The sequence below is a fragment of the Clarias gariepinus genome, chromosome 27 (genome assembly GCF_024256425.1).
Source record: "Clarias gariepinus isolate MV-2021 ecotype Netherlands chromosome 27, CGAR_prim_01v2, whole genome shotgun sequence".
NCBI classification, from domain to species: domain Eukaryota; kingdom Metazoa; phylum Chordata; class Actinopteri; order Siluriformes; family Clariidae; genus Clarias; species Clarias gariepinus.
In genome coordinates this window covers 18,547,937-18,562,500 of record NC_071126.1, presented here as the reverse complement: position 1 = coordinate 18,562,500, position 14,564 = coordinate 18,547,937, and the positions used below count along the sequence as shown (strand labels likewise).

Genomic DNA, 14,564 nt, shown 5'->3' with positions numbered 1-14,564 from the left:
TCTGGTTTTGGAATGAAAGCCTGAGGTTTGCGCTGAAACCTCCAGCTGAGAATGCTCCGTGTCTGGAGTTCGTCTCGAGGCTTGAGGGCCGACTGTTATCGCCCCTTTAGCAGAGGATTTCACCGTTTCACCTGGAATTTGCACATTCCAGCGGGACAATGCAGAGGTGTGAGATCCCTGATTAGGGCCCTCTGTATGTGCGGGAGGAATCTGATCAGCATCCCAAGTGCTTTCCTCCCGCTCCACAGGCCAGGTCAGACATGCCCCAGAAGCTTTAAATTACAGTCTGAGTGAGCTATTAGCACACTTTAGAGCTGTAACTGGGGCAGTGTTGGCTTAGCCTCCGGCTTACAGGGACAGCCAATGATGCTTCGTATGGTAATTGGAGAATCTGAGGCGTCTAGTATCCTGTATCTTCATAGAAAAAGCTTTAAAGCACAGCTGTTGAAGCTGTTAACCTCCCGAGAAACAAGTATTTTATATAGCAAGTTAAGGTATAAATGGTTTCTGACTTGAGAATCAACTCTACTTTTACTGATTCTACCAATGGTAGCATGGTTGCTTAATGGTTAGCATTGTCACCTTGCACCTCCAGGTTCCAGGTTCGATTCCCGCCTCGGGGTCTGTGTGCATGGAGTTTGCATGTCCTCCCCCATGCTTGGTGAGTTCCTCCAGGCACTCCAGTTTCCTCCTACAGTCCAAAGACATGCAGATTAGGTTAATTGGTTTCGCCTGTAGTGTGTGTTTGACTGGAGATACCCATGGTCACCATCGGCCTCCACAGGCCCTAGTTGGACTATAGAGGTTTCTAGATGGATGGAGGGATGGATAGTGATAATATCTCTGTAAGATTTCCCGGATTAGATTAAGTGGTAAATGCTGTATCTAAATGGACAGTAAACCCTAATACAATGTAAAAACAGCTATAGACTTTGTGTATATATACACATAACATAGTTTTGAATCTTGAACAGCAAAGCAGGCAAATTAGTAATATACTTAACATCAGACAACAATGTATAAACACTTCAGAAAAAGAAAAACGTGTGTAAATATTTTAATACCTCTATCCATATATATATATATATACCATATCTATATATGGTAATATTATTGATATTATTGACATATGACATTTTCTTCCAACTTCATAGTCTATATAGATCCTTGTACTGTTAGGTATAATTCTTTTGCCAAACTTCTTCTTGGTTGAAGACATTATGCTTATATATGTATAGTTATGAGCTATGAATGAAGAGAAACAGTCAGTAAAACATTAAATGTACACAACAGTAGACTTCGGCTCTCAGGAGGATAAAGGTCAGTAAACAGTAATTAATAAAATAAAATCTGTATTTGGTGTGAGTGATGACGCTCGGGTACAATTCGTGCAGTTTTTTGGGAAATTAACTACTTTTTACTGAACATCCAGAACCAGGCACAGTTCTTCTCTTGTTCTTGCTTCTTTTTTGCATGAAAAATCCATCAGCTTCCATTTTTCTCTTTGTTGTCTGACAAGTGGTCACTTACACGACCGCTCAAAAGGGGGATCACTTGCAAATTCCTTTGTTTTTGTGTAGTGATTTATTTTCTATATTCTACAACAATACCGGGGATTTCAAGACTATAAAATAACACTAATGGCGTCGCGTAATTATGTAACAACAACAACAACTACAGTCAGGTGTTATTGTAAGACATGAAGGTCGGCTGATCTGGAGCAGTTCCTACAGGAACAACATCGTGTCGAGTGTATTGTAAAACCCATCAAGGTCCATGATGAAACTGTCTCTCATGAAGACCTTCCCAGGAAAACAAGACCAAAACTGAGCTCTGCTGCAGAGGAGAAGATCATTTAGAGTCACCAGCCTCAGAAATCACCAATTAACCTCAAACAGCACCTTGGATTAGAAGCTTTACAGAGCAGAAGTAGCAGATATACATCTCAATATCACCTGTTCAAAGGAGATTATTGTGTGTTTGGGATAAACACCTTCAGTATCGTTTTACAGTGTAGAAAGAAATAAACATCAGGAACGACCATGGAGTCCTAAAATTGAAGGAAATATCTATAGGAAAGTTTTTACTAGTGCATGGGGTTATGTATATATGTATATATATATTAAAAATTTTTTTTTGTATATTCTAAATGTACATACGTCAATGTTTAACTGCAGTTTTATCATAAACTTTGTGGATTTGCTTCCTACCGAACATTGTCAATCTACTTAAATCACACTTTCATCAGGACTTTATAAAGGATTTCAAATCTGTAGTCATTCTTCAACAAGTATAACTTTCTTTGTACATCTGCGAATCACAATTTATAATTTGTATATAAATCTAAGCCACACTCACTTAGCCATAAAGCTGATTATTACATTCTAACAATTGATTAGGACATTTTTTAGGACAGAATTATCGCATATCAAAACTTTTCAGCTGTAACCGTATAAAAGTTTGCAAGGATTTAGTAATACGTAGGTCATAGATCATAGATTCCATCTTTTGGATCTTGGGTGCAGTTATTTCTGAGTGTTGAAGTAAAACATAAATCAGTTTCCTAGCATCCGTGGTGGTGTTGCTCATCTGCGTCAGCAGAAATACATACACAATATATCCTAGGAAAGTCTCATGTCAGTTTGTAAGTCAATATTTTTGTCGGGATAAATGATATCTGTGATCTTTGTATCCCGCGAGTCTTCTAGCAAATACCTAGAGCGAGCATCAGAGGTGCATTCCTATAACGTCCGAGCTGTCATACGTGAGAGTGGATATACTGTAAGTAAGTTATACTGAAGATGGAGTGAGAGTAGAGAAGGAGAACATGTAGAAAACATGAACGTGATGTACGCATTACGCTCCAGTCTGGTATGTACGGAATTCGATGTCGTGACATTTCCGTGACCTTGTCGAATCATGAAGAGAGGGGTGAAAAAAGGAAAAGAAAAGTGAAGTGTTCGAGAATGGGAATGGTGAAGGCATTTCGAGGAAGCAAGGAGAGAGGAAAAGGAAGCTCCATTCAGAGAGAGAGAGAGAGGGAGAGAGAGGGAGAGAGAAGGGCATCGGACAGCTGAAGGCTTGGTTGGGGGAAGGAACCGAGGGGAGGTCCTACATCGGGGCCTGGGTGTCAGCGTGGGTTGAAATTTCTGAGTCGCCCTCCTCTTCTGCTCAGTGTAACCCAGAAACAGAGACGAGGAGACGACCGGCCTCCATGAGAGCTCACGAGACAGAAGACTCGGTAACTGCGACTTAACAACCAGACGGCATTATTTTTTTTTTGTTTCTTTAACCAAGCAAAGTTATTTTTTTCATCAGAGATTTTTAATACGATTTTTTTTTTCCTTTGTGGGAGAACGTCTGTAAATGCTTGGGACGATAACTTTAACAGGTAAGATCCATCTGAGAAGCTGAATTCTTTCATGTCTATGTGAGTTTTGATCATCATAGTGAGCTGAGCGCTTTATACATTAACCATGAAGTGCTTTGCTGCCGCCAAGTGTGTTTAGCAGATGATGCCAGAGAGAGAGCCAAAGCTCAGGGAAGGTCACTGGAAAAAAGAAAAGAAAAAAAAGAGTGATGTATTAGGTCAGGTTTAAGAGTCAAAGCTAACGACGGAGACAGTCAGATGTTAACATGAGGGCGTGGTAGGTTGTGTGATTTATCGCAGCATTTACAGAAGTGTTACATATGACCGCCTGGTCCTTCTTCATCACGGTAATCATGTTACTCCTATAAGTTACTACAATGGTAGTCTTACCATAGAAACTAGCATATATTTATACGTTACTAAATTTCACAAAGTAATTCATAGTATGTTTTTAAACACAAACATTTTGCATAAGTTGTTTAGAGGTCTAAATACTAAATGTTTAATTGCTATCTTATTAATGTTTAAATTTGTACATAGTGCACGTTACCGTATTGTTAACTAGAAAGCAATGTGACGGCACGTTTATTTTAAGAAAATGCTAAATGCAAAAGCAGGTGAAATATTCAACACCATGTTTAATTCAGTCTCCTGGTTCCTACATACAACGATTTCTCTTTTACCCACTAAGGACATAATTGTTGGACAAAATTGTGGACTAGTTTGTCAATTTAAGTGTTTCAGATTAGAAACTTTGGAAGACGAGTTCGAGTCGAGTGGTCACGCCCCACGTCCATTCATGAAAAGCCTCGGCTCCAGAAGCGATCCGGGGCACACATTCCTCCGTGCCCTGTTACCCCGAGCATAACACGTAGTAGGAGGAAACATATTGTACAAGCGTGGGCTGTAAAAATATACGCCATACTATACCGGACTTCAAAAGAGAAAGGGGCTGGAACTGGTGGGCTTTGGAATTTTAATTAGTTTTTCTTTAAGCGCTTCAGATCTTAGTCAGGGTCCTCTGTGGCATCCCAGTGGGTGGTGTGGGCAAGGGATATGGAATTTATCACCGTATGCAAAGTGTATGTGGTTTTAAGGTTGGGGGGGGGATTTTTTTAAAGTATTTCGAAGTATTGCAAAGTAAATTGTGTAATTTTAATAAAAGCAGTCTAAATGTTCTATGAAGTTATGAAAAACATGGCTTTGGAATGAAATCGCAGGACTTTCATTAATGATCTTCATGGTTTATTGTTCGTTAGTGCTAAACTGGTTTGTCCTAAAGCATCGTGTGGATGCTCTGATTGGCAAAGGTTACAGAAATAGCGCCTCTAATATTGATTTGCTTCGTCATTATTTGCTGTTCGGTATTTAATCATGTTTAACGCTTACTTGGCGTCTTACACATTCTTACAGTAAATCTCAGAATTTCAAGAGATTTCCAATGGTGTATTGTAGGTTTTTGTGAAAGTAGGACAATAGTATCAGTAGGACGGGGTGTGGCCATGTAGTGTATTGATGGAATGGGGTACAGTCGTTGAGTCTCGATGGGTTGGGGAGGGTGTTAAAGGCCTGTCTCGAGAAGGGGGTGGGTGGGTGTCGAGTGAAGACAAACAGTGTAACGTTTGCACAGCACTACCAAACCTCAAGCTTGTCCATTTCCAAACACCAGTCCCACTAATTAACAGCCCACAGTTTCGTGCATCTGTTTGCCAAACATGACAAACAAAAGCAGAAAGGGTGGAGGGCAGTGCGATAAGTTTGTGGCAGCACCCCCTCACCCCGCGAAAAAGCTGTGTGCATTATCCCACCAAGAGTTCAGATAACACCTCCCCCTCCCGGGGTTTTGAAGAAACTCCATCGAGCACACACTATACAAACCAGGCGCAAACAAGAGAGCGGATCGGATTCCCTAGCTCGGGTTTCATTCAGAGACACGTTAGAGGCAGCAGCAGATGTTGGGGTGACTAGGGGCTTCGTGCACACTCACACACATACGAACGACCTCCTTGTGCATAGTTTGGTTAATCATTTCAGCGCCTTAAATGTCTTTTAATGGTACCCCCACCAAACCGGGACAATCATTTATGAGCTACTTGTTTGCATCTCTAGTCATTTGCCTAACAATGACACGGCCCACAGTGGTCACAGTTTAAGGGCTGCTCCAACAATGCTGGGTGAGAAAGTTCTCCACCTAAATATTCCCTACTGATGCTTATACGTATTGTAGTGTTAACACTCATCACATTATTACTCATCCATTCAGTCCTTGTGTGCATGGTGAGATTGTAAATTTCCTCTAAATGTTTTTTTTTTGTCACTGAATGTTTTTTGTAACACATTTTTTGTCATGGATATTTAAAGTTGCAGACGGACAATAGGACAGGGCCCCCATCCAAAAGAAGCCAGGGAGCCATTGTGAAAGAATGGGGGGACAAAACAATGCATACTTTTCTGGCTGCCATCCTCTCTCTCTCTCTCTCTCTCTCTCTCTCTCTCTCTCTCTCTCTCTTTATCTTTCTCTCTCTCTATCTCTGGGGGATGGGTTCTTGGGTGGTAAAGGAAGTTGAATGACATCTTCCAGACTTCTTTAAAAAACAATTTGTTGCTGCTGATCTTTCCTATGTTAGTATAGTTGTATTTTATTTTACACCTTATCTCAACACTTTGTAGCTTTTTAATCCAAAGAGGACAGCAAGGTGAAAAGAATGTAGTGGTGTCCAATATTTTTTTTTAAGGTTTCTTGGAAAACAATTGTGATGGTGACCAAGGGAATGTGACAAAAGCAAGCATTCTCAACTACTTCACAGTAATCGATTCAAGGCCATGGTCCTAATGAATAGATTTAAAACAACTGTGTTACTCAGGCATAAAAAGTGATTTATTAAAATTCCTCGTTGGGTTTTGGACCCTAAAGCATGATCAGGCAGATATAGATGTGAACACTATCCCAAGGTAAGCTTGGGTATCAGAGGGAAGCCAAGGCTGAAGGAGGTCTGCACTGCCCGACAGCCTACTTCTATCCACCCCACGCCTGTCAAAACACAGATAGACATGGGAGGATTTTCATACAGTGTGTGTTTCTCTGTTTTCTCACCTGTTACCATGTGGCCATGTGCCCGGAGATAAATAAAGTCGTAACATCAACATTTACAGAAACAGGTTGTAACTTGTTCTTTTATGTGTTAGGTCAGTGTTTTCGTACACGCATTTGGCGGCACTTATGTGATTACGAAATATACAATTTTACCCCAACGCCTGGTTGTTGAATTATGTCTTGTGTCTTTGCCTTGAACGCAGACCAAATTGGGTCAGCAAACATAAAATCATGATCATACTGTAACTGGCTGATTAAATCTGTACAGGGGATGAAAGTCTTTTGACATTTAGCATGATTCTAATTTCCTGCAGATGTTTGAACATCTTGAATTGATTACAGCAGTAATCATAAAAATACACTTTTTGATTAATCTCTAATAATCTGTAAAACTGTTTTTCCTTTTTCCATTTTTGCAGTTGGCCAGACAGAGGCCATGCCTGAGAAAGAGGACAGCCCTGAATCAATCGAGGTCCTCCAGGAGGAGGTCTCGCCTCAAGTTAATGGCGAGCATGAGGAAAATGAGTGTGTCAGTGCAGATGAAATTAAAGCCACAGAAGAGAAAGTAGCTGAGGAGAAACCAGCTGAGTCCAATGAGGTGGGTTTCAAGAAGATCTTCCGATTTGTTGGCTTTAAATTTACACTGAAGAAGGACAAGAATGAGAAGACAGAGCCTGTACAGCTCTTGACAGTGAAGGAAACTGAGGATGGTCATGTAGAAGCTACTGTTGAGGAAACCAAAGAGGAACCTGTAACAGCAGAAATCCAACTCGAGGATGAAAAGAAGGTGGCTCCTCCGGAAGTGGAGAAAGAGGCCAGTGCTGAAGATGCTGCAAAGCCTGAAACAGAGCCAGACATCCCTGCAACTGAAATGTCGGCAGAAACTAAATCAGATGATGCTGATGAAACCGAAAAGATGCCAGCTGATGAGTCAGCTGAAGAAGTGGAACCTTCACCTGAGAAAGACAAAGAACCAGAAACACAAGAAGAATCTCCTACATCTCCACCATCTCAAGAGATACAGTCCCCTTTCAGAAGATTTTTCACTCAGGGTATCTTCTCTAATCTGCGAAAAAAGACAAGTGTCAAGAAGACTAAGGAAGAGGAAGCAGTAAAGGAAAAATCTGCTGAGGAGGATGTAAAGGAGACTGAGGAGAAAGAGGAAGAAGCAGTAGCAGAAGGGGAAGAACAAGTCAAGGAGGATGCAGTGAATGAAGTGGAAACTGGTGAACAGGTAGATAAATCAGCACCAGAAAAATCTGAAGCAAGTCCAGAGGAAGCACCATCTACCCCTGAGCTGCCAAAGGAGGAGCTGAAAGTGGAGGTTGTGATGGCAAGTGAAGCTGCACAAGTACAAGAGCCTCCTATTGTTGAACAAACTACAACTTGTGAAGTATCAGAAACCTCTGCTGCTGAAGAAAAAGATGAGACCAAACCCTCTGATGATGATAAACTTACTGATGACAAGTCAACTGAGGAACAACAGACTTCTGAGAAATCCCCTGCAGAAACAACCAGTGAAACTGAAGCTGAAGTTCAGCCATCCCAAGACAAAGCCAAGGCTCAAGGAAGTCCACTGAAAAAATTGTTTACTGGAGCAGGATTAAAGAAGTTGTCCTCCAAAAAGCAAAAGGGCAAAAAAGAAACTGAGTCGAAGCAAACAGAAACTGAGCAGGCAGCTGATCAGACTCAGTCCTCCACCGAATCAGGTGAGGCTCAAAAACCTGATAGTGGAGCTTCGTCTCCAGAAGAATCTGGTGAGCATGTTGTAGGTGAGGCAAGTCAGGCTGAGGTCAGTGTGGAAGCCGAAGGTGAGGCAGCCACCTCCGACAGTGAGAAGAAGAAAGATGGCATCCTTCATTGGTCCTCTTTTAAAAAATTAGTCACTCCAAAGAAACGTGTCAAGAGGTCATCTGAGAGTGAAGATGAGGCTCCAGGGGACAAGCCAAAATCAGCCACCCTGTCATCAACAGAGAGTGCTGTTTTTGAAGAGAAAACTGAGGAAGTTAAACCAAGTGATGAAGTAAAGGAAGAGGAAGAAAAAGAGGAATCAAAAGAAGCTGAGTGCAAGACTGAGACAAAAGGTGAAAAGACTGAACAAAACGCAGAAGAGCCAAAGAAAAAGATTGACACATCAGTATCATGGGAAGCCCTTATTTGTGTGGGATCAGCTAAAAAGAGGGCCAGGAAGACTTCTGACTCTGACGATGAAGAACCCAAGATAGAGGAAGAGGTTCAGCAATCTGGAGAAGAACAGCCCAAGACTGAAGAAGCTCCTCTTGAAAACTCACAGGAGGTTGAGCATGAAAATCTGGCTTCTTCTCCAGAACCAGAAGGAGAGCTCGTCTCTACATGGGAGTCCTTCAAAAGGCTGGTAACACGTAAGAAACCCAAGTCTGATGAAGCACAAGGTCCAGAGCAGGCAGTGTCTGACAGTGAACTTCCCAAAGAGGAGTCATCTTTTTCCCTTAGAAAACTAATTCCCCGCAGAAAAAAGAAGTCTGATGCTAAACAAGGGCAAGCGTCTTCTGATGTTGGCTCTGCAGAAGAAGACTCTGACACACCTGCAGTGGTACCACTTTCAGAATATGATAATGAAAAATCAGAGAAGGCTACAGATGAAGAAGCAAAGACAGAGGAGGCAAAGCCAGAGGCCACACCAGTCACTCCTGGAAAAGCTTCAGCTGAGGAAAGATCTCCTTCTTGGATCTCAGCTACTATGGAGACTGTTGAAGGTGAGGAAGAGGGAAAGCCGCTGAGTGATATACCTGAAGAGGGAGATACAGCTGCCACACCTAAATCAACTGATAACACCATTGCAGAGGACATCGTAGAGTTTACTTCAGAAGCTATCACTGCCATTGAGCCAGCAGAGGAAACAGAAATGGTTTCTGCTCTATCTCGCATCACAGAGTCACCTGTTACCTCTGGTGAGACTTCACCAGTTCCTGATGATGGTGTAGTAAAGAAGACTGAAGCCATTTTACAAGAAGCTGTGCAAACTATCACTATTACATCAACTGCAGTGGCTGTCACAGTAACTGAAGAGCAAACTAAAAGTATGGCTGTCACCACAAGCCCGTTCCAGATTGAATCAGCTATTAAAGAGGAAAAGGTGGTACTGGCTGTTCATGAGAAAAGTGAAGCAACAACCATCTGCACCGGCCTTGATACCAGTGAAATTACAGCTGCGGAAGAAGAGAGTACTTTGCAGGCTACAGTGGAAGCTGTTACCACTGTCAGTGAGGCGCTATCTGTAGAGGTGACTGCTGAGGGCCCAACTTTAGAACCTGAAGAAGCTGAAGTAGCAGAAGATAAAATTTTTGTGGCACAGGTTACCGAAGTTCTAACTGAGTGCAAAGAACAGCCTTCAGCTTCAGTGGAAAGTACTGTGGAGGAGACTTTAGGGGTCTCAACTAAGGATGAGTTCCAGGAAGCAACAGCAGTCAAAGTAGCAGTGGTCACGGCCACTCAACAGGAGGTGGAGATTCTTGAGGAACCAGTAGTGGCCGAAGATAGTCCAAAGGTGGTGGTAGAGAGTACTGTTGAATCAACTATAGAACAGCCAGTTTGTGAGCAGTCAGTGGAGATCACTGAAGTTACTGCTGCTGAAGGAGAGGTGAAGGAGCTAAAAGAGGTTGAAGAATCAGTTGCCAGTGCTGAGGCAGAATCTGTAGAAGTAGCAGTGACTGTGTCAGAAGAAGTTACAACATCATTTGCAGATACCCTTGTAACTGAGACAACTACATCTCAGGAAGATCCTATCCCTGTCCTTGCTCCTACAGAGAAGCCTGCAGAGACAGAAGAGATTGTTTGTGTTAGCCCACCCTCAGAAGCTAAAACAGAAGCAGAGGTAAAGGGTGAGGTTGTTTCAGAGGACGTTTTAACCACTGAAGTCCACATGACAGAAAAGGTTGAGGTTGTAAATGCAGAAGTTACACCCTCAAGTGTCAGCTCTGTGACCGATAAATCATGTGAGAAAGATGAAGAAGAAGTGGGAGTGATGCATGTGAAGGAAGTAGAAGCCATTCAAGAACAGAGCACAGTCATTGTCCAGGAAGTCCTTCAAAATGTTGTTGAAAACCTCAGCGAAATGCACATGGGAGCAGAAGAGAAGCCTGTGGAGGTGATTGAGACAGCAGAACCTGATGAGGTCCCTTCTGCAGCTGAGGAGGGAAAAGCATCACAAGATGAACCAGTCTCAAAAGTTCAAGAAGAAACCAAACCTGAAATTGAGAACAAAGCTGAAGAAGAACCAGCACAGATCATTACTGAGAAATTACCAGTCAATGAAAGCATTCAGATTTCTAAAGTTGTTCTGGGCTCGACAACAGAAGAAATTAAAGCGCAGGAGGAAGAGGTGTCCTTAGTCTCTGTAGAAGCAACAGAACTGTGCAAAGATGTAGTAAAGCAGAAAGTGGAATTGGAGGAAGGTGAAAAAAAGGTAGAGGAAGGCAAAGCAGGCATTACAAAAAGCGAAGACGGAAAATGTCAAGTTGAGAAAGATCAAAATGAGGAACCGAGTGGAAGCATAGAGACACCAGCTTCAGAGGAAAGCAGTCAAACACAATCTGTCACTCTTGTAAGCACACAGCATGCTGAGATTGTCAAGGAGACAAAGATTGAGACAACGACTGAGATCAGTGTTGGCATCACACATGTCGTAGATGCTGATGAAAAAGCGATGCAAGCCATGAAAGAAGAAGAAGACAGCACCAAGAGTCAGGAGCCATCAAAAGATGTGTCTCAACCAGACTTGGAAGAGGCACAAAAGGATATTTCAGCACCAGACATGAAAGGCCAGGAGGGGTCCGGAGATCCGGAGTGTCAAAAGACAGATGCTGCAGCCAGTGAAGTGAAACCGGCTGATGAGGAGGCACCAAAAGCAACTGAAGAAGGGGACGCGGAGAAGGAGGTCGTCACCACAGAGATCGCTACAGAGTCATGAGCCAGTAAGTAGCTTTTCTTGTAATAAGAAATTAGTATTTTAACTTGTTTTCATTAGTGTACTTTTCTGATTTCTGATTTCCCGCCGGATTTCTGGTTTCAATTTAAACATCAATCAAAATTAGTATTGGTTATCTGGGGAAAGGAGGTTAAAAAGGTGCTAGAAATCACCAGATTTGCTAAATCACATATTTAAAACAAGGGCCCAGCAAGTAGTAATCTACAGATTTTCTGAACAGGTATTAGCAACTCTCCTGTATTTGAGACGGCTTTCCATCCCACATCGAAACACTCGACTTGCCACCTAACTGCCGCGCCTGCATAAGCTGATGTTCCCAACCACCAACTGCTCATTACTGTTGTTCCCCATGACCAATTGCTGACTACGATTAATAGAAAATGCAAATTAGCCAGTGACAGACTGTGACAAATTTCGGTGACCCTTCAGGCATACATTAGCTACTTTTCCTGAAAAGAGTTGGCAACACTGAGCGCAATTTAGTCTTTGATTTACACTCTGGAGGTGATTCAAAGGAACCAGTTCTCTCAGTAAAAAAAAAAAAAAGTCATTAGAGGGTTCCTAAAAAAATTGCCACATCTAGTGACAAAGTTTGCAAAACCGGACTCCCTGGAAGGTGTTTTTTACAAGGAATCTTTTAACACAGAAAGTAATGAACAAAAGTCAGGATATTGTTTCGAATTCCTCAGACAGACCGTCACATTTTCTCAAAGGGCTTTTTTTTTAAAAAAACATCAATGGACCTTAGTTTTATTACTGGTGGATTTGCAGGCTTGCGAAATGAAAAAGCTTTTGTTGGAGGTATACGTAACCAAGAGACCTTTGATATCAAAGTAGGAATGCCGCAGCCTGACCCCTCACTTTGTAGGCTCCCTTTAAAGCGAAGCCGTGTAAAGGAGAGATGAACTTGTGCTGAAAGGCTGATTATAATTCACCCCCCCCACACACACACACTATACTACATACACACACACACACGCTCCTTTCCTCATTCCTTCATCAAAGCCCTCCATATGTGGTCAGAGAACCATGTCAAGGAACATGTCTGATTTGATAAGATGCCTCTGATAATCAACCCAAATTTTTTTTTTGTAATTCTTGCATAAAATGGTGTTTGGTCTATTATTGTAGCACAGTCGCAAAATATACTGTACATTAATAAAAATAAATAATTCAATAAACTGATTCAGGGACAGTTAAATCGAGATACAACTGCAAGCTAGTTTGCTAATTCGGGGGCTAAAGCTAGCTAAATTAATGATGAACAAAAAAAACTATTTAGATTGTCCTTAGTTATTTAAACTGGGTTAGTTGTTGTTAAATTGAGATAATAGCTAACAATAGTAATAGCTCGCAGTAATCTAGTTAGCTGGTTCGCTATGGTAACTTTTGATAGGTTTGTCCGATGTTGGAGGTGAGACTAGGTTGAAAATAAAAGCGTGTTCGGATTGAAATGTAAGTGAACTAGCCAGTATAATAGCTAGGTGGCTAACTAATTTAGCCAGTATGTTAGCTAGGTGGCTAAGATCAATTTATATATTTATCCAGGTTGCTGTTAAACGCTCTTAAATCGAGACAAAAGCGAGCAAGTTTTCTGTCAGTAAGCTTGCTAGCTTAGCTAATGGACTCGGTGTATCGTTTTCGGTGTATCGTTTTCGGTCTGTCCTGACCACTGCAGAGCAGGAACATCCTACAAGAGCTGTAGTTTTGGAGTTGCTCTTACAGTTTTGGAGAGCCATTCGTCTAGTCTTCACAATTTGGCCTTTGTCAATGTCACTCGAAGCCTTACGCTCACCCATTTTTTCCTGCTTCCTAATATATCCCACCCAATCCCAACCGCCATTGTAACGAGATATTGAAAATGTAGCTGCTGCGAGAAGGGCCAAATTGTGATGACTAGACGTCTGGGTCAGACACAACTCCCAACACTGCAGCTCGTGCATGATGTTCCTGGTCTGCAATGGTCAAGACATATCATAAGTGATCCAAGGAAGGAAAACTGGCGACAGGGGTCATGGGTGGCCAGGGCTCACTGATGCACATGGGGAGTGAAGGCTGGCCAGTGTAGACCGAGCGCTAAAGACGTTAATGCTGTTTGTGCTTGGGACGACTAATGGAAAGTGTAGATGTTATCTTCATTGATCTTTTTTAGGTAATTATTGTAATGACAGCAGATCAGTAGTGATTCCCTGGAAATAAGTGCTTCCAGTAATGTCTGTTGACTCGGCAGCCATCTTGGTGACATCCTGTATTTGGTAAAGATCGGATAGGCCAAGCCGTCTTTACATTTTGTTAGACTGTTATTTGCAGTGGTATAAAGGATGAATTTAAAAAAAGGTGTAAATATGTCAGGAAGGAGTAGGAGGGACAGCAGGAGGGTTTATGGTCATGAAGGGAGATGGAGGTCGAGGTAGAGGAGAAGAGGAGAGATGGGTGTGACTCTTAAATCTTTGATGAGTGCTAAACAGCACTGCGGTGGAGCGGTGGAGGGTGAATTATAGCAGTGCAGCAGGGGTTTGGTGCAGGATCCTATCTCTCCCCCTCTCTCTCTCTCCCAGACTATAGGGATGAAACTTGCCGAGTCATAAAAACACTAAAGGGGGAGGAAAGGCAGGAAGCCAACAGGAAGTGAGACATGCACTGAAAATGATTTACTCGTTTTATTCCACAATGTTGTGAGATTCTGGATTCTGATTGGTCAGAAGGTGTTGATTATATTATTATTATTATTATTATTATTATTATTTAAAGCAGCAGCTCTGACAGTAGTGAAACTACAAAGCGCAGACTTACATGAATGCATTCGCTTTCATTTCGCTAGTATAATGTATGGAAGGAGTCTCCAGTGTCAGTGCTTCGTAACAGTCAGAAGTAAAGCTGTAACTTCCATGGCTCTCGACTTATATAGTAATATATATATATGCAGTTGTGAAAAGGGGTGACGGATGCATTGTCGGTCATCTTAAACAGCTGATCAAACAATGCAATAATGGAAAAATCACTAAAACAAAAGAGGTTTAAAGCTTTAGAATGATAAAAAGAATTGCACCTAAACATGCCTGATCACACGTGTATTGCATTACAATGTTAATATACTATAAGGGTTAATTCCAGCATTAATGTATTACTCATTA

The 14,564-nt window shown here is 41.9% G+C and overlaps 1 protein-coding gene across 2 annotated transcripts in view; it reads left to right on the top strand.

The window, feature by feature from the left end:
* The window catches only part of akap12b (A kinase (PRKA) anchor protein 12b), a 65,729-nt gene that overhangs the window by 49,584 nt on the left and 1,581 nt on the right, over positions 1-14,564 (top strand). The window contains exons 1-2 of one of the 2 annotated variants that reach the window (XM_053488707.1): positions 3,101-3,391; positions 6,884-11,416. In XM_053488707.1, the coding sequence (XP_053344682.1) occupies positions 3,367-3,391; positions 6,884-11,412 (4,554 nt within the window). In that variant the 5' untranslated portion in view covers positions 3,101-3,366 and the 3' untranslated portion in view covers positions 11,413-11,416. Of the gene's footprint in view, positions 1-3,100; positions 3,392-6,883; positions 11,417-14,564 lie in introns of those variants that run through there. The other variant, XM_053488706.1, reaches the window with a different exon arrangement.